Source organism: Eptatretus burgeri, chromosome 5, assembly GCF_056783735.1.
Source record: "Eptatretus burgeri isolate ZD-2024b chromosome 5, Ebu_testis_v1, whole genome shotgun sequence".
Taxonomy (NCBI): Eukaryota; Metazoa; Chordata; class Myxini; order Myxiniformes; family Myxinidae; genus Eptatretus; species Eptatretus burgeri.
In genome coordinates, this window is record NC_140965.1 from 109,667,681 (window position 1) to 109,695,041 (window position 27,361).

The following is a 27,361-nucleotide window of genomic DNA, read 5'->3' on the forward strand; positions in this document are numbered from 1 at the left end:
GCACAATACATTTTTGAAATATCATGCAATACAGTACTATATCGTTTTTGGCCCTATCTCTCAATGGTGAAGAATCACTTTAAAAATTCCAGTCGCCGGATCTGGATTAAGATCTTCACCAAAATCTGATCAGTGCATCCTTACCACACACCCAACCTATCCATAAAGTTATGCCCAACTCCATCCACAATTTTTGAGATATCTTGCTACATATATTAGTTTAGCACTATCTCTCAATGCTGAAGAATCACTTAAAAAAATATCAGATCTGGATCCGGATTCTGATCTTCACCAAAATTGAATCAATTATTTCTTGTCACACACCCACAACATGTCCACCGAGTTTCATCCAAATCCTTGTACAACTTTTTGAGATGTCATGCTATATATCCTTTTTGGCCCGAGCTCTCAATGCTGAAGAATCACTTAAAAAATTTGAGTGGCCGGATCCGGATCGGAATCTTCGCCAAAATCTAATCAGTTCGTCCTTGTCACACACCGAACCTATCCACATAATTTCATCCGGATCCATCCACAAATTTTTGAGATATCCTGCACACAAACAAACAGACAAACAAACAAGCAGTCATAGACTGGTACTTACGAAATCGTCAATTTGACCTCTGACGTTGTCTAATAAAAGCTGTCTCTAGAGAAGGTAGCGATGTAAACCAGAAGTTTATACGATGATTCTGTACCAAACCATCAAAAATCGTCATGTCGACCGAAGCAAAAATCTCCATTTCTCCACGCAATTATTTAATATTATTTTATCAAAGTCACAAAACCGTAATATTCGGCCATCCACCAGCAATCTTTACATAATCCGACGGCTTAGCGAGTCAGGCATGCGACGATAACCTTTATTGGGATAAAAAATGACTTTTAAACACCATCTTTATCGAAAACACCGTCAGCACGCACATGCAAAACCTTTACGTGATCAACGATGCCTCTGCTCGAGCGCGCTGCACCACGTGATGAACCGTGACGCGGCGAGTGAAATATTTTTTATACAATCTTAAAACGTCTCCAAAACATCCAATTTTTACCAGAATTTCGACAACCGAGTTTTAAGCGTCCTAAGCGATCGCAAAAACTGAAGACAAAATTAAAATCGAAGTTAAAACGAACTCGTAACGTCGAGCGAAGCAAAAATCTCCATTTCTCCACATGAATTTACGGAATTATGTTTGATCTCACTGTGACCTTGACCTTTGACCGATTTTGACCAAAATCTAATCAGCACTCGCCATCACCCTCCTGAATCACGTGGTGTAATTTGACATTGGTAGCTGCTTCCGTTCTCAAGTTATCGTGCCTACAAACAAACAAACAAACACAAACAAACAAACAAACAAACAGAAACGGAAGTGATCAATATACTTACGAAATCTTTAGATTTCTTAAGTAACAAACAAACAGACAAAAGGGGTGAAAACATAAACTCCTTCACTTTCAGTGGCAGAGGTTAAAACCAACTCTAAGTGGAACCCAAAGCAATTTTTTTTCCTGAAAATCATTAAGAATCATGAAAATCATGAAGAAAAATTTAAATTTTTGTTTTTTTTGCCAATCACAAAGTGTTGAAAAAAACCCTGGAGTGTCAATTTTCATTTTCGCCAGTGACGTCACACCTTGAAGCCATATTGATCCGAACGGCAGTTTACATCGAGAAACAGTGCATGTTGAACTCGGATTCAGATACCGATTCCATCGTCATCAGAAACGCCGAAGGTTCGCAGAATGTTGAAACTGATCAGTGGGATTTTGAATAAAAATAAAACCTACTGGAGACAAAATGAGTAATGCAAACATTTTCGGGGCAATTGTGGAGCCGTTTCGTTTTCAGCTTTGTGCGAGCGATTCAGATGAAGAAGGCAGAAGTGTTAGTGAAGATGAAAATGCAGGTCACATGATCACTTCAGCTCGGTAGGGTTTGATTTTTCCATTCAATTGACGATTGAAAAAGGAGGGATTTTGGATTAATTGATAAATTCATTTATATATTACTCGAGCAGAAATATGCATCATCACCCGACAGCTGACATCACAGACAAAATGGATGACAAATGCTTTGTCCCACCATCGCAGGCTGACCAGGTGTCTTGTATGTTATGGGATGGTCCAGTTTCATACTTTCCCTGGACACCATTTGTGTCTGTGCCCTGTCCCACCGTCGTGTCTGTACGGTGCCGAGGTCCCTCCCCAGTGAATGGTGAGGGTGATGGTCTATGGGGGATTGCACTCTTGGAGGAGTAGATGACAATACGTACACTACATAATACGTTCTCTCCATTATAAATAGAAGGTGGTTCATTTGATTTATGGAAACCTGTGTTGACAATGGATAATTATTTTCTGGTGCTCTTGTGGTAACTGTCAAGCAATGGCAACACGAGCTTGATTCATTGCTCGAATCACGCACATGCGCCTGCATCTGGGTGGAGATGGTGTTCCAGTTTCGAGCAACGGCTGTTTCTTCCACTTAACCATGGGAATGGCATCCTCTCAAAATCATGGTGGATAACCAGAAGATCTACCCATCTTTGTTGTTTCATTACGTGCTCTGCAAAATGTTCCGAGCCCAAGAGTGAACAGTTTATAGGCCTGATCCACATTTGGGTATTTCGGATAAACCTCGTCCAATTTCTGGCAACCTGAGGGTGTTTCGGCAATTGGTGTAGCATGAAACCATCTCGGATTGTATTACTACACAAGCATCAAGGATGCATCGACTCGGCATATTTGTGGAAAATCGAAAATTATTTGCAGGTCACCACTCTGTCGCAGGGTCTAGATCATATAATTCAAACTTTTGCAATTTGTTCAGAGCAATATTCAGATTCATGGACTTATTTGTCGAAATACTGTACACGATGAGCATACGTAAGTTACATTCAGATTGAAAAAAACGTCAAATAATGTCAAGTAATTTCTCTGGATGATTGTGATCAATTTCTCTTTTGGGAAGAACACGTCGAAGGGGTTTTCATAAAAAAATAGAAATAATTAAAATTATACTGGCATTGTAATTAGAGCCTTGTCTTATTTTTATGCAATTGTTTTCCATTGTCACCAGCATTTAAGGAGAAAATTAGAAGGGCACGCGGTAGATCGCATACCTCTGCACACTATGCCTGATTCACGAGAACATATCAGGCCCAATACATTTTTGAAATATCATGCTATATAGCACTATATCAGATTAGCCACATCTCTCAATGGGATGCCTGGTGTTGGCTTAATGATTAGGGTGGTGGGCTGTGGATCCTAGGTTCCAGAGTTCAATCCCGATCGGCTGTTGAATCAATACCAGGTGGGGTTAACTCGACCTGTCATCCTTCCGAGGTCGGCAAAATGAGTGCCAGCATGCTGGCAAACTGCGTCGGAGTGGCGACCCGTCCAGGATTGTGCCCAATAGCCAAGGAGACTGCTTAAGCAGCACCAACGCTCTGCACACAGTATTGTCCCAATCTCCTCTCCTCCTCAATGGTGAACAATCACTTTAAAAATCAAATAATTCTCGTATCCGGATCTGGATTCGGGTCTTCACCAAATTCGAATCCATTCGTCCTTGTCACACACCCAACCTGTCCACCAAGTTTGGTCTGAATCTGTCCGCAACTTTTTCAGATATCGTGATATATTGTTGTGGGCCGGGGTTCGGTGTAGATAAACGACCACGAGACGGAGCAGTAGAGCCGTCTCCCACCAAACACCCGGAATTTAGGTCATGACTCTCGGATAAGTCCGAAAGGTTACGGGTCACTTAAAGGTCCGTGGTCACCAATATTTGGACGGCGTGAGGTAGGGTGCACTTGTCTATTCCAATTTACCTAAGTACTCACGCCATCGAGCTACCGTGGAAACCACACCCTCGGCCGACTCTGTCCGAAACGAGTCACGTGTACCGACTCAGGTCCGGTGTACCGAGCAGGAGTTACCAGAGCCGCGCCGGTCCCAATGACAACTTACCGGCCCAAACGGCCTCACTCATTCTCAATACGCACCATGCTGGGCCAATGGAAGAAAGTTACAGACAACGAGCTGGAACATTTAACAAGAGGGTTTATGTATAATAGGGAGGGAGGCACAGAGCAGAGTTATCCGAATAAAGAAATGTACAATGTGCAAAAGCACTTAACAATTACTACTTAACAGACTGGCGCCACACACACACACACACACACACACACACACACACACACACACACACACACACACACACACACACACACACACACACACACACACACACACACACACACACACACACACACACACACACACACACACACACACACACACACACACACACACACACACACACAAAGAAATGGTGGCCACGGCCTTTATATGGCCCTTCAGCTGAGGAGGATAGTTCAGCTGAGGGCAGGAGCCTATTCTTGCACCTGTCCGCCTCGTGCGGTCTGGTCGAGCTTGTCCGGTGGCGGGACTCAAATCCACCGCCACAATGCAGCACCAAGCACCAGGGACCAGGAACGACGTAACGGATGCCAGCTAGCATGGGAACCGACCATATGAGACGAGCGCCCACGGGTAGACGAGAACGCCAGCAGGCAAGATGAGAGCGCCAGCAGGCGACGAGGCTTCTTGTCTTTCTCCTTATTCCCTTCTTTCATGATGGGGCAAACCTTCTCTTCTCCTCTCTCCCTCCCCCACGGGTCGAGGTTACCGCTCTGGGGAACTCGCATCCGGATTGGACGATGGGGAACATCCCATCTGGCTGGGCGGGGCCGCCCCTGAGGTGGTCAGCCTCCTGATTGGACGAGGCGTCTCGGGGGGTGTGTCGAGGCGTCTCGGAGGCCCGCCCAGCGGAGAGGCTCTGTTGTTCCTTTCGGCACTCTGGCTTCCTATTGGCCGGAGCGCCTCGGCCCTGCTCGCCCTTCGCCCATTGGCTGGAGGAAACGCTCCATGCCCTTCTTCGGAGTGGAGCCTCGATCTAAAGTGAATGGAGGCTCCGCCCACGCATTCAACCAAAAACATGGGCAATGGAGTCGGGGTTGAGTGAGGGACAGTGCCACTGTTGTTGTTGCTGTTGTTGTTGTTGTTGTTGTTGTTGTTGTTGTAATAAAACAAAACCTAACTAAAAAATAACTCATAGCGCATACACGAAATTCCCATTCGACAGAAAGAAGGATTCTAACTACAAACACATAATTATCGAAATAACTAAGCTTATGGACTGCTGTCTGTTTGTGTGCAAATGGCTTCCAGATTCGTAACAATATATCAGTTTAGCCCTTTCTCTCAATGCTGAAGAATGACTTAACAAATTAAATAATTCTCGTATCTGGAACCGGATTCGGATCTTCACCAAAATTGAAGCAATTCTTGCTTGTTGCACACCCAACATGGCCACCAAGTTTCAGCCAAATCCGTGAAATTTTTTTAGATATAATGCTATATATTAGTTTAGCACTATATCTCAATGGTGAAGAATCACTTAAAAATTTTTAGTGGCTCCATCCACATCCGGATCTTCACCAAAATGTGATCAGTTCGTCCTTGTCACACACCCAACCTGTTCACCAAATTTCCTTTGAATCCATCCTTAACTTTTTGAGATATCCTGCCCACAGTAAAACAAACGGAGAGAAGGGGGTGAAAACATAAGTAACCTCCTTCCACTTTAGGTGGTGGAGATAATAAAGATTAATTATATAATTGTAGTAATCAATAAATAATTCGTTGAAATAAATTTCATCAAATAAGTTGTTAAAGAATAAATGCTTTGCTTTTTCGAGCCAACTTACCTCACAAGCATCCTTGCCTCCCTCCACGTAGCCCATGCAAACCATGTTCTGGGTGATCATGCCTGGATATGAGCTTCTACAAACACTGTCAGGCATCACTGGCAAATTCAGACATTGCAGGTCACAGGGGAACTCTTCTGTATGGGATGAAGGAAACATGGTTATGTCATCATCATCATTGCTATCATTATGCTTAACATACACTGAAAATACAATAACATTTTAAGTATATCAGAAAGTAACATCATCATCATTTAATAGAGTTACATTTGCATTTTGTGGTGTCCTATCGTGTGCATATTTGAGCAGGAGTCACTTATAAGTTTATTCCGCAGGAAACATCATTTCTGGGGAGGAGATGAGGGTGACTGTGCAGCTGATGCAGTGCCTCCTGAAGGTTATGGCAGGAAATCGGACCTTTGACAGGCTGCCGGCGATACCTCATCTAAGGAGACACCACGGGATCTTTCGGGTCCACCAACTAATGCTACAAAATGGATCCACATTTTCTTTTTCATAAATAATGATTTATTTTCTTTTCAGGATGGCTGAATGCTATGTCGGTGAAACTCAATGGTTACTGTACTTTAAAAAAAAAAAAACATCCTATTTGTCCTAGTATATGCAAACTATAATTATAACAAGAAAAACTACAAGGGCACCTGGTGGAACGCATACCTCCACCATGTAATTCCTGATCCACGAGAACATATCGGGCCCAATACATCTTTGTCAGGTCAGGTTAGATCTGTGACCTGCTGCAGGTACCATGCAAACCTGTACTAACCTGTTCCATGGTCGGGTTGTCGGCGACTAAACTGTCTCCCCCACCAGGTTTTCTGGTGAGGAGGGTGTTTGGATATGGACACCCAGCAGGATTAAAAACAAAACCTGTCAAAGGGCGGAGGAGCTCCTTGTGAGCCAACGGCCATCCATATCTAGCACCCAACTGTGTCTGCGGACGTCCTCCTGCAGTTGGGTTACTTTTTTATGAGGAGGTTCGTGGCAGGATTTGCACTCCAGCCACTGTAAAACCCTTCATTCCACAAAACACAAAAACGCAAAAAAATCTGAAAACCCACTCCGTGGTAGTACCTCCTGTGCAGCTTCCCTGCGCAGGGCAGCTCACCGGATGACGGGATTGGGGCAAAGCCTTCGGGACCCCCAATCTTTCCTGATTGGAGGGAAACCACGGGGTAACATCCCTGGGTCAGATTGCGGGAGAGTGTGTCTGAGTGGTGCTGAGGTGTCGTCCACCAGACGGCGGTCTCCTTGGGTTAACCTGAAGCGGTCCCTTCGGGTGGGTGCCTGGAATGTCCTATCCCTAAAAGAGGATGATCACCTGTCTCTGTTATCATCTGAGCTCAAGCGTTTGGACATCGGGATTGCAGCTCTCTCTGAGGTTCAGAGACCGGATTGCGGCGAGATAATGGTGGGTGGTTACACCTACTATTGGTCTGGTTGCTCTGATGGTTACCATACCCAAGGAGTTGCTGTAGGTGTGTCCAATAAGCTGACCCCAATGATAATTGAGGTAACACCGGTCAACGAGCGTATTATGAGATTAAGGATTCGTCACTCCTTAGGTGTCATTTCCCTGGTCTCTGTTTATGCTCCGACTGAGGCGAGTGATCTCACCGTGAAGGATGCATTCTACGCCACGCTTGAGTCTGTGGTTGATCAGTGCCCCAGACGAGATACACTTCTAGTCTTGGGGGATTTCAATGCATCCACTGGAAATGATATGGATGGTTATGAGATGTGTGTTGGTCCCCATGGGTCAAGAACTATGAACCAGAATAGCACTAAGTTCCTTGACTTTGCAAGAAGTCATGGACTTAGGGTGGCCGGTTCATGGTTTCAGCGCCCACAAGCTCATCGCTGGACTTGGTATTCCTAACGCTGGTGGTGTGGCAAAGGAGATTGACCATGTCCTCTTTGACGGTCGTTGGAGGATGATCCAGAACTGCAGGGTCTACCGGGGTGCTTAGTTCCTCAATACTGACCACAGGCTTGTTGTAGCAACTCTAAAGCTGCACCTTAAATCCTGGAGAATGGTTCCATCCCAGCCTAGGCTGGATGTTGGCAAGCTCAGGGATGAGAGAGTAGCTGAGGAGTTTGCAAACAGCCTGAGTGGGGTCTGGGTGCTTGGGGGGGTCCTGAAGAGTTGTGGAGTGTCTTCAAGATCACCGTCCTTGATGTTGCTGGTGGATGTCTTGGAACTCACCACAGGGCAAAGAAGAATTTTGTCTCTCAAGGGACACTGGATACCATTGACCAGAGTCGCAGGGCCAGGCTGAATGGCAGAGCTGAGCTGTTCAGGGAGCTGAGGTGTAAAACTGTACGTGCACTGAGGGTGGACAAGGAGGCCTATGTGCAAGGAATCTGTGAGGGGTAGAGCATCACCTGTGGACAGGTGATTCTCGTCCCGCTTACAGGGGAATTCGCGCATTACGTTCATCCAAGCCCATCCCTTGGAGCACTGCAGTTAGAGCAGAGAGTGGTCGGCTCTTGACAGAGGAGTCTGAAGTGAAAGCCCGCTGGGCCGGTTACTTTGAGCGGTTGTACCAGGCTGATCCCCCAGCTGTCGAGTTGGACGTCAAGGGTGTTACAATCCCTGTTGCTGACCCTCGAATCAACTGTGGTCCACCTTCGCTTGTGGAAACACGGGCTGCGGTGAACCAGTTGAAATGGGGCAAAGCTCCAGGGATCTGTGGCATCCATGCTGAACTTCTCAAGGCTGGTGGAAATGCTGCACTCGTGTCGTTGCATTCAGTTTTGTGCTCTGCCTGGAACACAGGCATCATCCCAACTGATTGGAAGAGGGGCCTTGTTGTTCCTCTCTGGAAAGGGAAGGGTGATCGCCAAGACTGCAACAACTACCGAGGGGTGACGCTGCTCTCAGTGCCGGGCCAGGTCTTTGCTCGGATAATTCTTGATAGGGTTCGCCACCATCTGCTTGAGCACCAGCGTCCAGAGCAGTCAGGCTTTACACCAAAGAGGTCAATGATTGACCGTATCCTTGCTTTTCGTGTCCTCACCGAACGCAGACGAGAGTTTTGGTGTGGTGAATTGAGGTGAATGGAGGGACATGACGCGGGATCACATGTTGTGCGTCTCGCGTATAAGGGGAGGTCTCTGCGGCACGAGTGGTTGTCCCCGGGGCATTGCCATTTACATCGGCTGTTCACTTGATGCTCGTTAACTGAAGGTGCTCATTGACTGGTGAGAATGGAGATTATATCGAACTCCGTGCTTACGCGAATTTATTCTGCAATGATTAATTGCACATGTATACGTTACTGCTTATGTACTCCTAGCTGAACCTGTATTCCCCGGTGTGCCCGTAGAAGCGGCTCCAATCAAATGGAATAAAGCCTAAACTCTGAAGGTTCATCTCTCGCTCTCATTTCAATTTATTCCATTTAATTTTCTCGGCTCTCTCAACCAAAGATGGACAAGATCTACAAACCAGAGAGGTTCGACGCAGACCCAAACGCGACTAACGCAGAAATGAAATGGTCGCATTGGTTCTGCTCCTTCTCACACTATCTGACCATCATCGAGGAGGGAGCTGACAAATTTGCCGCCCTCGTGAATCATGTCTCGCCCAGCGTGTACAGGCTCTTCTCGGAGTGCGACACTTACGAAGCAGCGATCGAGGTGCTGCAAGCGCTCTACGTGAAGCCCAAGAACGAGGTATACATACGACATCTTCTCAACACACGCAAGCAAGCAGCCGGGGAGACAATCGATCAGTTCCTGCAAGCTCTGAATCAGCTGGGAAAAGACGGCAGCTTCCGGGCCGTAAGCGCCGAGGAACACCGAAAGGAAGCCACACGGGAGGCATTCATCCAAGGACTCAGATCAGCCCACATATGGCAACGCTTACTAGAGAAAGCGCAACCCACTCTTGACAAGGTAGTCGATCAGGCACGAGCGATGGATACGGCTCAGCAGCAATCTGAGTCATTTGGGACACCGATGCTGCTAATGAACGCTGCTACGGTGGGAACTCAAGGAACCCCACTGGCACAGACACAGCCAGACATAGGGGATGGAGAAACACCCGAGGAGCCGGATACCCAGGCCACGTCAAACTCCTCAGCAACTGCTCCGGTTGGTAAATGCTTCTTTTGTGGGTACAAAGGCATCCTCGTCAAAAATGTCCCGCCAGAGATGCCACATGCATGAATTGCGACAAGAAAGGGCATTATGCCAGGGTATGTAAATCTACTCTAAGGAGAAATAAACCCACTTCTGCGGCTCTCTACTCGCAGAATAAATTGACTGCAGCCTCCCGGGGAATCTATCCAAGGCTATCATCAACGTACGAATTAACGGGCATATGGCTGAGGCACTGATTGATACCGGTAGCTCTGAAAGTTTCGTCAACAGCTCGCTAGTGAAGGGCAGGAAATGGGTAATCCACCCGACTGACAATACGGTATGCATGGCCGCCACCTCACTACAATCCCGCGTACGAGGGTACTGCAATGTTGAATTGGACGTAAAAGGGTACACGCATCGGGATGTAAAGGTACTGGTGCTTCGTGATTTGTGCGCAGACGTAATTCTGGGTCATAATGTCCTCAAGCAGCACACGAGCGTCGAAATACCCTTTGGAGGAAGCAAGCCTCGTCTAATTTTAAATGCGTTGACCACCGCGGAGGTGACATCCCCCCAGCTGTTCGCTAACTTGTCGCCAGTCTGCAAACCGATAGCGATCAAATCGCGGCGATATACCACTGCTGACATGAATTTCATCACTTCGGAAACCAAGCGATTACTGGAAGAGGGAATTATAGAACCGAGCGATTCGCCATGGCGCGCACAGGTGTTAGTAACCAGCAGTCAGAACCATAAGAAACGAATGGTTGTCGATTATTCCCAAACGGTCAATCGCTTCACCCAACTCGACGCCTACCCCCTGCCGCGCATAGATGAGATGGTCGAACGCGTGGCCAATTATAAGGTATTCAGTACCATCGACTTGCGAAGCGCCTATCATCAAATTCCCATCCGAGAGGAAGACAAACCTTACACTGCATTCCAGGCAGGGAGGCGCCTCTACCAATTCAGGAGAATACCTTTCGGTGTCACGAATGGGGTAGCTTGCTTCCAACGGGTTATGGACGACATCATCTCAGATGAAAACCTCAAAGACACTTTTGTTTATGTGGATAATGTCACAGTGTGCGGTAGGGATCAGAGGGAACATGATATGAATCTGGACAGATTCTTGAGCATTGCTAGAAAATATAATCTGACTCTCAACTACGAGAAATGCGTATTCTCGGCAAGGTCAATTGACCTTCTCGGCTACACAATAGCCGACGGCACAATTAAGCCTGATCCTGAGCGATTGCGCCCGCTCCGTGAGCTTCCACCACCTCAGGACTTGCAGACAATGCGCCGGGTGATCGGGATGTTCGCTTACTATGCGAGATGGATTTCGCAATACTCCGAGAAAATACATCCCCTAGTGCATTGCAAAAACTTTCCACCAGATGCCGCTGTTGTAAGAGCTTTCCACAACCTCAAGGATGATATCAGTAAGTCCGTGGTTTTATCGATCGACAGCTCGGTGCCCTTCGTGGTGGAGACCGATGCTTCAAATCACGCCATAGCTGCTACACTTAATCAGTCTGGGCGGCCGGTCGCGTTCTTCTCGAGAACTCTCTCTAGAAGCGAACAGAGACACTCAGCGATAGAGAAGGAAGCGTACGCCATCGTTGAAGCGCTGCGGAAATGGAGACATTATTTACTGGGAAACCACTTCACGCTCGTTACGGACCAACGATCCGTGGCATTCATGTTTGATGGGAAAAATAACGGGAAAATTAAGAATGAAAAAATTATGAGATGGCGGATAGACCTAGCTTGCTACAGTTACGACATTGTTTACCGGCCCGGGAAAGAAAACCCTGCTGCAGATACCTTCTCCCGGGTCTACAGTTCGGCAACAATCAGTCAGGCTTTGCAAGACCTCCATGTGTCTCTGTGCCACCCAGGGGTAACCAGGATGGCACATTTCGTACGCAGACAAAATCTTCCCTATTCTGTTGAAGATATTAAACAAATGAATGCTTCATGCCCTGTTTGTGCTGAACTAAAACCCAGATTCTATGGCGCGGCTTCTGGCAGACTGATCAAGGCCACTTCCCCCTTCGAGAGACTAAACATCGACTTCAAAGGGCCCCTGCCGACCGAAACAGACAACAGATACATATTCACCGTTGTTGATGAATATTCAAGGTTCCCTTTCGCGTTTCCGTGCTCGGATATGACCTCGGGCACTGTCGTGAAATGTCTCTCTGACCTCTTCGCTATGTTTGGGAGACCTTCGTACATACATTCAGACAGAGGGCTGTGTTTCATGTCGGCCGGGCTAAAACAATTCCTATTAGAGCACGGCATAGCAACTAGTCGAACGACGGGTTACAACCCACAGGGAAACGGGCAGGTGGAACGGTATAATGGAGTTATTTGGAAAGCCGTAACTCTGGCGCTGAAATCGAGAGGACTGGGCCCCGAGCGGTGGGAGGTTACCCTTCTCGACGCTCTGAATTCCATACGCTCTTTGCTCTGCACATCCACAAATGCCACTCCTCACGAACGAATGTTTACTCACCAACGACGTTATGTTGACGGTCAAACGGTGCCCAACTGGCTGACCCATCCCGGTACAGTGTTCATGAAACGCCCGGTACGACAAAGCAAGTATGAACCGCTGGTGGAGGGGGTCGAACTCATTGACACTAATCCAGAGTATGCTCATGTCAGGCTCCCGGATGGCAGGGAGACCACTGTGTCGGTTCGCCATCTGGCTCCCTCAGGTACTCCTCCCGCAGGTACACCACCTTCTGGCACTTCTCCTTCTGACATTTCCCCCCCAGGAACTCCGCCGGGCGACGGGGCTGCCGCGTTCCACCCGAGAGCGATCGAGGAGTCATCCCCGGCACAAGTCGAGGCTCACCAAGAGGATCGGGAGTCTCCCTCAAGTGAAACTGCCGTTTACTCCCGGAGAGGTCGACGAATAAGGCCCCCTCGACGACTCAATCTGTAAAGGGGATTATCGGCATTCTCGCTGCTCATGCTCCTATATGCCCATTATATCATATATCGATGCTCATTTCCATGCTCCTACAACTCAAAATAATCACTGCTTGGCATGTATGCTTCTGTAGATCTATTAGTCCGCGTTGCTTGAAATGTATACTCCTATAGTGCTAAAGCAATCATGGTGTGTAAGATGGGCCCCTAGTTACATTTTAAAGGTGAGGAGAATGTGGTGAATTGAGGTGAATGGAGGGACATGACGCGGGATCACATGTTGTGCGTCTCGCGTATAAGGGGAGGTCTCTGCGGCACGAGTGGTTGTCCCCGGGGCATTGCCATTTACATCGGCTGTTCACTTGATGCTCGTTAACTGAAGGTGCTCATTGACTGGTGAGAATGGAGATTATATCGAACTCCGTGCTTACGCGAATTTATTCTGCAATGATTAATTGCACATGTATACGTTACTGCTTATGTACTCCTAGCTGAACCTGTATTCCCCGGTGTGCCCGTAGAAGCGGCTCCAATCAAATGGAATAAAGCCTAAACTCTGAAGGTTCATCTCTCGCTCTCATTTCATTTCTCAGGGGCTGCTTGCAGCCTATGTTGATCTCTGTAAAGCGTTTGATTCAGTGAATCGGGATGTCCTCAGGAGGATTCTTGGTCTTCGTGGGGTGCCACCAAAACTGATCGATCTGATCTCTGAACTCTACTCTGGTACTGAGAGTGCTGTGAATTGTGGTGGTACCATCTCTGACTTATTTCCAGTTGTTACTGGAGTTCGTCAGGGGTGTGTACTGGCCCCCACACTTTTTAGCACTTGTATGGACTGGATTTTAGGGAGGATGTCGGAGAGATCAAGCTGTGGTGCTTCGTTTGGGAATGTCAAGATCTCGGACCTTGATTTCACAGATGATGCAGTCATCTTTGCGGAGACTTTAGATATCCTTTTGGGGGCCCTCGAAGTGCTGAATGAGGAGTCGGAGCTGCTGGGATTATGGATTTCTTGGGTCAAAACTAAGATCCAGGCTTTCGGTGACATCTTGGATGCTGCAGTCCTGTCTGTGTCTGTTTGTGGTGAGGATGTTGAGGTCGTGGAGAGATTCACTTTCCTTGGCAGTGATATTCATGTCTCTGCTGGCTGTGATTCTGAGGTCAATAGACGTCTGGGTCGGGCCTGGGGAGTCATGGATTCACTGGATCATGGGGTGTGGCTTTGCCGGTACCTGTGCGGGAGGACGAAAGTCCGAGTCTTCAGGTCCTTGGTACTTCCAGTCTTGCTCTATGGATGCGAGACTTGGACTCTGACCAAGGATCTGAGACGGAGACTTAATTCCTTTGGTACCAGGTCTCTTCGGAGAATCCATGGCTATCGCTGGTCGGATTTTGTGTCCAACGAGCGGTTGCTGCGAGAGACTCGGATGAGATTTGTTACCTGCATAGTCCGTGAGCATCAGTTGCGGCTGTATGGACATGTTGCTCGTTTTCCTGACGCTGATCCTGCTCACCAGATTCTCTCAGCGAGGGAGTCTCATGAGTGGAGGAGGCCAGTGGGCCGACCACGTGCCTCGTGGTTGCAGCAGGTTGACCATCATCTCAAGGAGATGGGTTGGGCCTGGCATCTGCCTGGGGGATGGCCCGACGGAGGCCCCTGGAGTACCGGCGGAAAGTGGACGCAGCGACTCGCTGTTCTGGCACATGCTCCCACATACCTGACCTGATACATCTTTGAAATATAATGCGAGATATCGTTTTGGCCCTATCTCCCAATTGGCCCTCTCTCCCAATTCCCAATGGTGAAAAATCACTTTCAAAATTAAATAATTCTGGTATCCAGATCCGGATTCTGATCTTTACCAAAATCGAATCAATTCGTCGTGGTCACACACCCGACCTGTCCACCATGTTTAATCCAAATCCGTCAAAAACTTTTGAGATATCGTGCTATACATTAGTTTAGCCCAATCTCTCATTGGTTTAGAATCACTTTAAAATATCATCGTATCCGGATCCCGATTTGGATCTTCATCACAATTGAAGCAATTCTTCCTTGTCAAACATCCAATGTGTTCACTAAGTTTAATCAAAATCCGTCCAAAACTTTTTGAGATATCGTGCTATATATAATTTTTGGCCTTATCTCTCAATGGTGAAAAATCGCTTTAAAAATTCTAGTAGTCGGATCCAGATCCATATCTTCACAAAAATCTAATCAGTTCGTTCCTGTGACACAGCATACCTGCCCACCAAATTTCATCGAGATCCATCGACAACTTTTTGAGATATCCTGCCCACAAACGGACAATCAGACAAGCCGGTAGACGGCAATGGGTCGCCGAGCATGGAAACTATAAGATACAGAGCAAAATGGATGTCATACAACTGATAGGGAATCACCTTAAGATTATGCATATCAAATCTCATCCAGTTCCATCTACTGATAACTACTCGGTATCCATTTGAATGAAAAGTACCGAAAATGCGGTTTGTAATCGGAAATCCCCAAAGTTCGAGGTGGTGCTGTGGGTGAACAAAGATCGAAATCGAAAATCCGGCTCGATAGTTTGTGCACAATGTATTCCAGACGATTAGTGTGAATTTTCATGACCATCCGACCATAACGCTAGGAGGAGTAGCATTTGGAGCGAAGGCACCTCCAGCTCTCGCATATTATTGATTTTTGCACGAATTGACCTTTGACCCCTGACCTAAGCGAAATCGGTCAATATGTCCTGAGGCAAAGTTGTAGTACTCATTGAGTACCATGAACCTGCAAAGTTTCATTCATATCGATGCACTCACCTGGTCGCTCGGGGGCCTTCAATTTTTGCCAATTTTCACGCATACCCTAATTGTAGGGGGCGCTGCGGTAAGGTATTCCATATATCACAAAAATCGGAATATATTTGATAGAGCATCACCTGCAGATCATTCTTGCCAAATTTCATAACCCAATGTGGGATAATGGCTTTCGGAATTGATTTCGCGTGAACAGTAGCGATTTTGAAGGTTTTTCGGTTGTTGCTGGGGAACCAAAGCGTCCCTAGCAACCATCACAATTTCCAAAGCACTCGGTCATAAGATGTACCTACCACCCGAGTTTGGTCAAAATCCGCCCACGTTTACTACCAATTATGCTGATGACAAACGAACAAACATCCAAACAAATGGACAGAATTACTGACAATAAGGGTCACCTATTTCGGCGACCCAACAGATAGGGCTGAAAACATAACCTCCTTCACCTTCGGTGGCAGAAGTAATAAAACATTTTTTTTAAACGTTAAAAAATATAGGAATGAAATCTCAAAAAAACAACCAAACAAGGTACGAATGACACCACATTACGATGCCACAATGCGACACTACAATCCTGTTATGGTTTACCATCATGATAAATTTTGACATTGTTCCATCACAATCCCACAACAAAAGTAAAATATCAAAAGTTGTATTTCTGATTTTATGGACTCTGTAAGGATGACGATGATGATGATTCATCACCATAGCGGGGTTAACTCCAGTTATACAGGGTGGCCATAAAGTCTGGAAACAGATAATATTGTCATTCTGTTACAGTTTGAAGGTGGCCCTGTGCAGTGGGCTGCACACACACCAGATCTGAACCCCCTTGATTACTTCTTCTGGGGGAACTGAAGGCGCAGGTTTATTCAGAAAAAAAAAAATCAGACACAAATCATCTGAGGCAATGCATCGCAGATGCATGTTGCAGGGATTGATGGAAATGCTGCATGAATGCACAGTGTTCATTGCAATTTTGCACAGCACTTTGAACTGTGCATTTCTCATGAGGGACAACACATTGAACATGTCACGTAATGTCATTGAACATATCATGTATTATAATGTAATGTTAATAAACAATTTATAAAGTATATTTGCCGATGTTTCCAGACTTTATGGCCAGCCTGTATCGTACAGCTTCGTGGTACAACCCATTAGAGCAGTATCGTTTTTGGGGATAGAAGATGACAGCGCCGGGATTCACAATCGCTCGACCAAGCAATTTTGAGCTTCCCATCAGTTCGTGTCATGATTTTTATTTTTGCAACTTCTTTTGAAGGCAATTATAAATAGCTATCATAATATTTGCAAATTTATGCGGCTGGTGTTGGCTTAATGGTTAGTTTGGTCGGCTTGGTATCCTAGGGTCCTTCGGTCAAATCCTGCTTGGCTATTGAAGTAACACCAGGTGGTGTTGACAAAGCCTGTCATCCTTCTGAGGTTGGCAAAATGAGTACTCACTTGCTGAGATGATTAAACCATTTGAGTATCATGTGTTGGAGTAGTGACCTGTCCAAGATTGTGCCCAATAGCCCAGGAGACTGTTTCGGCAGCACTGCTGCTCTGTACAGAGTATGGTCCCAGTGGATGGATGGATGGATTAGTGAATATAATATGCTTAATGTTTGATTACATTGGTATGGATACCATACCTCCATGTTTTTACATGTTTTAAACAGTTGTTTCTGTTTATTTTGGGATATCATGGTGAATGGTTCAATGATTTTTACCCTATCAATCCTGACATGTTTTGGTTACATCCCAGCTTTCATACTTAAAAAAGAAAATTTAAGTAATAAAATGCTAAATATGATTTGTTATTTTAGTATGGATTAAATCCATGTTATATATTATTTTCGAGTTTGTGGTTTCGTGTCACGCTATCTTCGACTTTGTTCTGCGCTCGAGTAATGTGATATTCGGCTTACATTATCTCAAAGACCATATGAGGTGCATGGTACAAAAAAAGTAAATAAAATGGTTCTGAAACAGTGAAATCGTATTCCACTTACTGCATTGAAGTAAAATTACTCCTGATACTCTGCATCAGTTCCTTTCTCAAAGACACCCACCCCAACATGTCGCGCAGAGCGCGGGTTATGCTCGTCTGTTATTAAATTTGGCTTCTGGTAAATTTACCCCTCCCCCCTCTCAATCCTGGCTTTTGGTTCAGTTCAGTCCACTATGTGAATTACAACATTTGTGAAACAATGCGATTATCATTTTCAAAAAATAATAAAATGCTTAATGTTTTATATATTTCGTTATTTTGGTATGGATTAAATGTATCTATGTTATTGAATTGTTTTAATACTTGTTTCAGTTGATTTAGGGAATTGTTTTGATATTTATCACTTTTGGAATGGTTCTGTCCACTGTCCATTTCCTCCCCCTCCCACAATCCTGGCCTGGTTTGGTCGAGTCCACATTTACACTTAATTTATTTTCATAATAAAACACTTAATGTTTTATATGTTTTTAAATTTTGGGTTGCATGCATGAGCCCAGAGACAATGTAACTTCCTTGGGTTGGAATCACCATCATAGCTTCAGTAGTTGTTGAAGAAGGTTGGGCTACAGTTTTACATTGTTTTTATAGGGGAAGAAGAAGAAGAAGAATAAAGAGAAGAAAAGAAATAATAATAATAATAAGAAGAAGAAGAAGTACAAATTGGAGTTTTAGAGATCTCTCGATGTGGTACTTTAGCGATATATTCTGGCATATTTTTAAGTCTTGGTAATTCAGAAAACACTCGAGAATGAAATGTATGGCTTTTAAATGCTTACGACTCACTGTGTAGTAGTTTATAAGCCTATCTATGTATGCACATTTGAATGGGCGGCTATTTTTTCCCATATCATCCCTCGATATGGAGTGCTACCGTACTCCATGATGATAGAAGTATTGAGCAAATGACAGCAAATAATCGAGAAAGCACAGGTAAGAAGCATGATTTGTATCGAGTTTAGCTGATTGCATATTTGTTCTTATATCACACAATGTTGGAAAGTAAACTTGCAGATAGTAATCACATCGAATACTCAATTCATTCATTTTACCTTTTAGCTCACTCTGTACCACAAGGTAGTGTTCTAGTACCCATATTATTCCTAATCTTCATCAATAATCTCACTGACTTTCTGGAAAATCCTCTCGATCTCTTTGCTGATGACTCCATTCTCTGTCATGACATCCCTCATCCCTCTGACAGGCAGACAGGCAGCACCTTCTTCCATCTCCTCAGACCTTGACAAAATCCCAAACTGGTCAAATACTCAAAATACTGACAAATCCCTCACATTCACTCTCTATGAAAGGACCATACCGCAAACCCTTCCATCTACTTTCTCAACAAACCTCTTTAAGAGGTTCAATCACTCAAACTCTTAGGACTCACTCTCAGCCATGATCTCTCTTGCACAAACTACATTTCAAAATTGGCATCCAAAGCCAGGTGCCAACTGGGCATCCTCCATCGTGCAGTCCTGCTCCTATCCACCGACCAGGCTTTCATCCACAGCTTGATGGAGTACTGTTCTTCTTTCTGGGCTGGCTCCCCTGCCGCACATTTGATGGAGTACTGCTCTCCCCTCTGGTCTGGCTCCACTACCTCTCATCTTGCTCAACTTGACGCGAAAGAAACAAAGGCCTTCAATAGCATTAGAATCTCTCGGGATGAAGCTCGGTCTATTGGCCCTCACTTGGCCATTGTCGACAGGTCAGTGGTCTCTCTGTCTTTTTCCGCCTCATTTCTGGACATGCACCCTCTGCCCCTTCCATGCTTTGCCCCCCCCCCCCCCAGGTATCTGCAGGATGCACACAGTCCACCAACAACCCCTTCCTTGTGAAACTGCCTAAATCCAGAATCACGGTTCACCTCCACTCATCTATTCCTCTTTTTCCCGCACCTGTGGAACCACCTAACACACTCTATTCAATGTCATTCTTCCCTCCAGGTCTTCAACACAGCTGTTCACCACCATCTCAAGTCATCCCCCATCCAAAGTCATGATCTTTTCTACATCCATTAAGCCACCCCACACCCCTCCCAAAATTTGGCTTATGTTTCTACATTGTTCACCCCTTGTGTTCTCCCTTACCCCTCATCATTACCTGTATTCCTTGTTTGTCTATCTCCACGGACTTTCTCCCTCCGCCCTGCTGTTGGTGTTTCTTCTTTCTCCTGCTGTTCCCTCGGTGTATTTTGCCCTGATTTTGTTCTGTGTTATAGCTCTTCCACGAGCCAAGAACATGAATAAAAAAATTTATTAAAAACCTGAGTTTCTCTTTACAGAATGTACATCTCTGTACATCAATTGTGTTTACAGTTAACTTATCAAGGTATGTACTCACGCAGTGTATAACCCCAACCAGAGATTGTGCAGATGGTTCCAGCAGACAAGCAACTCGTCGCCAGAGGCACCGGCTGCACATAGTTGTTAAGTTGGGCTGGATGTGCCAGTTTGATTAGCATTATGTCGTTGTCTAGGGTATATGGGTTGAAGTGGCGATGCTTGATGGCTTTTTCAACTCCAATGTGCTGCACAGTGTTTCCCTCATTACACAGGTTGTCGGTTCCCAGATGGATCGCAAACTTGTCGGGCCTAAACAGTGACACCATTTATGTGACACAAATATTATTAGAGAGTTATATGTTTTAAACACTAACTACATCTACATACTTATTATAGAGGTAACAAAATGAACAAAAATTATGCAGTCAGGAAAAAAAAAATTGATAACCCTATTGGCTTGTAGGCCTCACTCCTGCTGTTGTCATATTTTTTCTTTCTTGTGCTGTTTTTCTTTTCTCCTAGTTTTACATCTAAGGCTCATGGAAAAGTGTGATGTATGGTAAGTGCTCAGAAGGGAATACAAAGAAGGACAGCTGAAACCTGACAGGTAGCAGCTGAAACGAGAATCCAATCCAGGTTCCTCCTGATGACTCCATCTTTGCTCTTTACTTCTTCGGGGTCTTTCTTGGTCGACCGTTTCATTATGTTTGTAGTATATCCTGATGCTGTGTGGAGTGTGCTTCCCTGCTGACAGACCTCTGGTAGCTTGTACATGTTGCTGCGTTTGAGCCTGGTGAGTCACTCCTCAAATATTTTTGTCCGGGTTCTTGCTTTTTCTTCGCTTTCATTTATTTTACTCTCTATTTCTCTCTCTTCCATTGTCTGTCTCTCTAAAGGAGAAGTGGATTCTTTCTTGCAGAAATTTTCCATGAGGCTCACTTGGCTGCGCCCGGGTGGGTTTGAGGGTTGCGGAGTAGCGGCTGAACCCCAAATCCTACCCAGGTTCCTCCTGATGACTCCATCTTTGCTCTTCACTTCTTCAGTTTCCTTCTTGCTCTTCCATTTGATTCCATGACTGAACACTTCATGTGATATAGCACCCCAAGGCAGGCAACAGCAAATTAGTTTGTGCAATTGCAAATTCAATTCACACCGGCATACTATCCAAGTTTAATTTTCAAATAAAATGGAGATGATAAATTATTTCTAAACCACAAAGCAAAAGCACCCTAACTGCAAGGTTGAGAAGAGAATTTTGTGAATACTGTACTTCCATCTTGATTCTGTTTCTTCTTTCAGTAAACAATCCCCTGTCATTGCTCAATCACAATCACATGGACAAGAATATCGAGATAGATCCACTAAACTTACTTTGTCATCATTGTGGGATGTATATAATAGCTACGCTGTTTTGATTTATACAATAGCTGCAATGCAAAAAAAATCAATGACTACCTGTATTTCGATTTTTTAATTCATTATATTGTGTTGTTTTTCAGATATTGATGTTCTATTACACAAATTTCTGTTTAAAATAATGGAAGGAGAGTCTTGTTTTTAGGTCAGGGCATGTAGAAGAGCAAGCAGACTCAGCCAGCAAATTGACAATGCAGGAGTGGAGGACACAGACAAACAGGTAAAGAGATCTGGACACAGACAGACACATAGCACAATGTGATAGAAGAGCACAGTTGAATGAGGAGCATGCAAAAATATAGGACAGCCAAGGAAAAGTTGAATTGCTGTCAAAGACACATGCAGGCACACAGAGGGGAAAGATAAGCGAGAATATAAATAATCCAGGCTTGGAGTGGATACAACACCAGATGGCAGTATGCCACCATCTGAGGACAGGAGGAAAGAGCAAGATTGGACTCAGGGAAGCAATTCCATAAGATTGGAGAAAAGTGAGCAAAATTATAAAAGCAAGCAGTGAGACTATATTTGAAAAGGCTGACCAGCTGTGAGAGAAGTACTTAATGTGCTAAATCCGGCTGTGGAGTGGTACAAATTATCCTGAGGGGCCTGCACATAGCTACATCTTTTCCAATTATGTTCCGCTGTCACTAGGGGAGAATAAGCTAAGATGCAACAGGACTAGGCCAACATGGGGAGCTGTCCTCCTTCACACAGTGCATATATACTCATGTCTTGTTCACTGTTAGGAACTAATTGCCTCATAATAAGTGCTGAGCTCTGTGAAGACCACCTGGCTCTTGAGGCCAGCATTGGATGTGACAGGCCTCAGACAAGTCTTCGGATACTATAGGACAAGGAATGTGCCTTTGTTGGAGGTTGATCACCGAGGTGGATTGAACGGGTAGCCATGTGATTTTTGTGTAAAAACAGTTAATTTAGAGGAGTTCTAAGCGTTGCATTTCATATTCTTGATAGCTGACCACTTCCTTCCCATCTCCCACTCAGCAGGTAAGAAAATATCTCGAGTAAATCTTTCACTGTTTGAAGGAATTGTATGACATGGTTGAATAATCTGCAAAGTGATAAAGATAATTTTCCAGAAAGATTTGCCCATTATGACAAACAATGTATCGACTGCTTAATGTGAAATTCGAGATTGATGGAACTTTATAGAACCATCTATTTGTTTAATGTTGTACATCACTAACTCTTCCACTTCTGATCCAAAGGCAATGTGATTGTGAGCCATTCTTGATTACTTACAACGTGTAGCAATGACTGGCTGACAACACCCACTGTTCATTGATCAATGAGCCTCCACAGTAATGGCCACCGGAGTTCAGCGAGACTTGCCAGGGCTGTGAATGGGTGGGACACTGATAACCACCCACGATGCGGTCATCTTTCGCAGCTGGGAAGAGAGATAGCAAAATAGGGTATAAAGACAATATATAGACAGCAAATCCCCCCGAAACAATTAATCCAAGATTTTGCACAATTCTGTACAAAAGAAAACCAAAGCATGCCCATTGCCTCTTCAAACCGAAGCTTGCTAAAAACAAGTAAAGTGATAAAGTAAATTGGTTGGCCTGTTCGCCTTCACATCTGAACCACTGACTCATGATGCATGGAATGCTGGTTCAAGCTCAATATATGTCTGTCCATTGTTAATTAATGTCCTTGTAATTCACGTCAAAGTATATTGATGTCTACTAATATCTTGGTTATGAACCTGATTTATGTACAAGCTACTCCACATGAGCCTGAGATCAATGTGAAACAACCCATGTGATGAAATCCAATCCTTAATTGATCTCTGTAATGAGAATTAATTTGTGTGTGAAGCCTTTGTACCAGCACTCAATGTAGTGGGCTGTTAAGGTTTCAAAGTCTTGGATGGGACACAACAAATAGGGATACAGACAGACCCCATGAAATTCATCTCAACAGTTCATTTAATGTGTGCCGCTTGGTGACCATTTCTGTGAGCATATTGAGACTGTTGGTCACTTGTACAATACCATTTTACCCTTTGACTGGAAAGATTGTCATTGTTTTATCATGTGTTTGTGTTTGTTGGGACCTCTGTGTGTTGTAAAATTTTCTAGGAGGGGCCAGGGCAAATACCTGGCTTGTATACCGGTATTGTCTGCCATAGATGATTCAGCAGAAAAAATGAAAATATAATTTGATATGAATGCATCGATGGATAGAGATAGAGATAGAGATAGAGATAGAGATAGAGGTAGAGATAGAGATAGAGATAGAGATAGAGATAGAGATAGAGATAGAGATAGAGATAGAGGTAGAGATAGAGATAGAGATAGAGATAGAGATAGAGATAGAGAGAGAGAGAGAGACTTCTAACTCGAGTTATGATTTGTAAAATTATTTTCAAAGTGCACATGACCTTTGACCAGTTCAACCCAAAATTGAATCACTTCATCTTTGTATTACAGTCAATAATTTTGCCAAGTGCGGTTGAAATCCCATCTGTGGTTCACAGGTTATTGTGGTAACAAAATTTTAAAAACAAAGGTCACAAGACCATGGACCGTTAATCTTTTGACCCCCCAAAATCGAAGCAGTTCATGTTTGAGTAATCTATAATTTTACCAAGTTTGGTGAAAATTCCTTCAGCAGTTGACATGTAATCATGATAACAATAATCTGCTAGCACGCACGCACTGACGGACAGATGCACAGCCAGATGGACAACCCCAAAACACAGCCCGTGAAGGCATAACAATGGCACCCCCTTTGCCACTAACAGGTGGAAACCACAAAGGAACAACGTTTCAGCTTCCCTGACCAGTCAATTGCAGTAGTTGGTCGTGCCTTTTTATGCTATCGCTTTCCTCTTTTTCATTGTGACTCAGTAAATTAAGTCATCTAGCTTTACACCTCATGAACAGAATTGATGTTAATCTCTGATGTGAATGCAATTGAGAGATGGAAAAGGCATGGAGCATTAACTCTTTCAGAGATGTATTAGGGCCTCTTCGCACTCAACGACGCAATGAAACAAGGTGGTCGTCGACAGTTTTTGATAGTTGTGTAATGTTCACCTGTTGAAAATTCTCATCAACTAGTTTTTCTGGTGTGTTGGTGACAATCGCAAATGTTGAACATGTTGAGCATGTTGAGCATGTTCAACTTTTACGACAAATTATCCTCGACAATCATGCAACATACAATAGCTGAAGCGGCACAATGTATTGAACAATTAAATTTCAGCATTCACGAGCTTCCGACCGTAGCTTCAATGACACATTCATATCTCTCTGCAGCATTTTTTTTAATAGTTGTAACTTTGGTGAAATTTGAATCCCAAAAAGGTATTATGAAATTGCAATATAGCAGCCTGAACCTGCCCTTTATTTATTTAATGTATTTTACAAACCTTTAGGAAAAATTAAGTAGTGCTGTTCTCGGCACATTGAGTTATAACAACTTTAAATAACAAAAATTGCATTGACATATACCTACTAGGTGTGTGTGTGTGTGTGTGTGTGTGTGTGTGTGTGTGTGTGTGTGTGTGTGTGTGTGTGTGTGTGTGTGTGTGTGTGTGTGTGTGTGTGTGTGTGTGTGTGTGTGTGTGTGTGTGTGTGTGTGTGTGTGTGTGTGTGTGTGTAGTTTCACGAGCAAGTTGTTGAACGCTCCCTGAGCCAGCCATCTCTCCTCCAAGGGCTTCAGCCACAACCTCTTCTTTCTCCTGGCATGCCATCGGTGAATACCAGCACAGTTGCCACAGCAGCAGTGCTCAGAGCTTTCACCATTCTTATCCTCTCCTGCATTTCTTTCATCCCCATTTTGTTTCACAAACATAGTGTCATCGACAGTCGCTTCGTGTATGGCAGTCTTCGACAAAACAATCTTGTTGTGCTGCATCGACGAACATTGGTTAGTTAGTGTACGGCGGCCCTTAGACATCGTGAATCTTTACATCTTCCTGGAAGTCAAATTATTTTGAAATTCTGAACAATTACAGGTTATTCAGATCACTTGAGCTGTTGAGTCACCTACCTACCCCAAAACCTGTCAGAATTCTTAAAATCTAATATATTTTCCCAACCTCAATCATTCATTTTTGTTTTCTCCAATGTATGGAACAATTTCTTGCTCTACCTCATCCTCCAATGATTCCTGCTATTCAGCAGATGTCCCACTGGTTTAACACAATGATACCCTGCTCATGACCGGTTCTGCTCTAAATCCATGGAAATATGTGATTTGATTCAATATATATATATATATATATATATATATATATATATATATATATATATATATATATATATATATATATATATATATATATATATATATATATATATATATATATATACACACAAGGCTCAAAAATAACATGAAAAATTATATGTACGTATATATAAAAGCAAATGACCCAAAAGTGTTCCACCAATCATCACAGTGATGAGAAAAGAAACATTGAAACAACTTGATTGTTCATGGAACACCATACCCTGTGCAGTCTTGAGAGACAAGGACATGGGTGGGGCCTGTGAGCGGCAAATTTGATTGGTCATGATGACGTAAAATGCTGTAAAATTTGGTCAATTAGGCCTTCTGCGAAATGGAAGGGTTTTCAAAGGTTTTTGAAAACATGTCATTTTTGTTCTACAGTGTTCAAGCATGTAATTAAATTGAAATAAAACAAAGATTTTAAAGGTCATAGAAAAACCAACACACCTGAAGTTTACCGCCGTTGATGCAGTGTCTTTTATACCGCCTTATTTAATAGGTTACTTGAGTTATTCGTGCCTCTTTGTGTCCTTTATGACATCCCTAAAAACAGCAAGTTTCCAGTTTTGAATGATTTTCAAATTTCTTTGATTGCCAGACAGGCAGCCAAAGTGAAACATATTATCTCACTCCTCTCTGCGGATGCTCGATTGGGACAAATTCAGAGGCAAATTACTGTAAAACTACAGGCATGTTTTCTGATTCATGTTCCGATTTGTGCTCAAAATATAACATTCAATTTGAATGAAGTTGTTCCTCGATCATAAACTGACGTTTGTAGAGAGACAGAAAAACCCACTTTACATTTCAAGTGTGTGGGGTAAAATGTCTACCTGGTGGTGTCATGGTTATAGAGCATCCACTCTGAGTATGGGAGATTGGTGGATCGAACCCCAGCTGAATAATACCAAAGACTTAAAAAATGGTATGTGCAGCTTCCTTGCTTGATGCTCAGCATTTAAAAACGATGGAGCACAAACAAACAACCATGAGATGGTGGTAATACCTTGCACAGGTTTTCATGGGCCGAATGGCCGAGTCCAATGTTGAAGTACCTTACAAGGCAACTGATATTTTTATTATAAAATATACAAACAGCAAGGTAAATGGAAAAGAATAGTGATGGGATAAAAACACAAGGGAAGATGTAAACTCTCAGTGGCAAAGACAAGAGCATGAGAGATAGAAATGGATCATAAAGTTAATAAACCACAGAAAAAAACAAAACTGATAATCAAAGAGAAAAGACGACAACGACACAAAGTGAAGAGGATACCTCTGCAAGGCTGAACAGTTTACATTTTATATCTCACTGATAGGCGTGATCTGAATCCGGACCTTAACCAAAATCTAATCGGCTTGCTTTGGCCACCTACCGACCCAAATCATCCACCAAGTTTCATCATAGCCCGTCCACCACTTTTGAAATATTGTGCTATATATTGTTTTTGGCCATTTTTCTCAATTGCGAGCAATCACTTGAAAAATTCCAGTATCGGTATCTGGATCTTAACAAAAATCGAATTAATATTTCTGTGTCATATCCCCAACATGTCCACCAAATTTAGTCCAAATCTGTCCTTAACTTTTTGGAATATTGTGGTATATATCGTTTTTGGCCTTACCTCTCAATGATGAAGAATCACTTTGAAATTCCTAGTATTTAAATTCAGAACTTCACCAAAATCAAATCAATTCATCCTTGTCACTCACCCAGCATGTCCACCCAATTT

The 27,361-nt window shown here is 43.9% G+C and overlaps 1 protein-coding gene across 2 annotated transcripts in view; it reads right to left on the reverse strand.

Annotated features, from left to right (window-relative positions):
* Positions 1 to 27,361, reverse strand: part of LOC147027142 (trypsin-2-like) — a 55,528-nt gene that overhangs the window by 4,515 nt on the left and 23,652 nt on the right. For both annotated transcript variants that reach the window (XM_085883317.1, XM_085883318.1), the window contains exons 2-4: positions 22,626 to 22,773; positions 20,002 to 20,252; positions 5,781 to 5,917 (exon numbers count right to left, since the gene is read on the reverse strand). In XM_085883317.1, the coding sequence (XP_085739443.1) occupies positions 5,781 to 5,917; positions 20,002 to 20,252; positions 22,626 to 22,773 (536 nt within the window). The remainder of the gene's footprint in view (positions 1 to 5,780; positions 5,918 to 20,001; positions 20,253 to 22,625; positions 22,774 to 27,361) is intronic.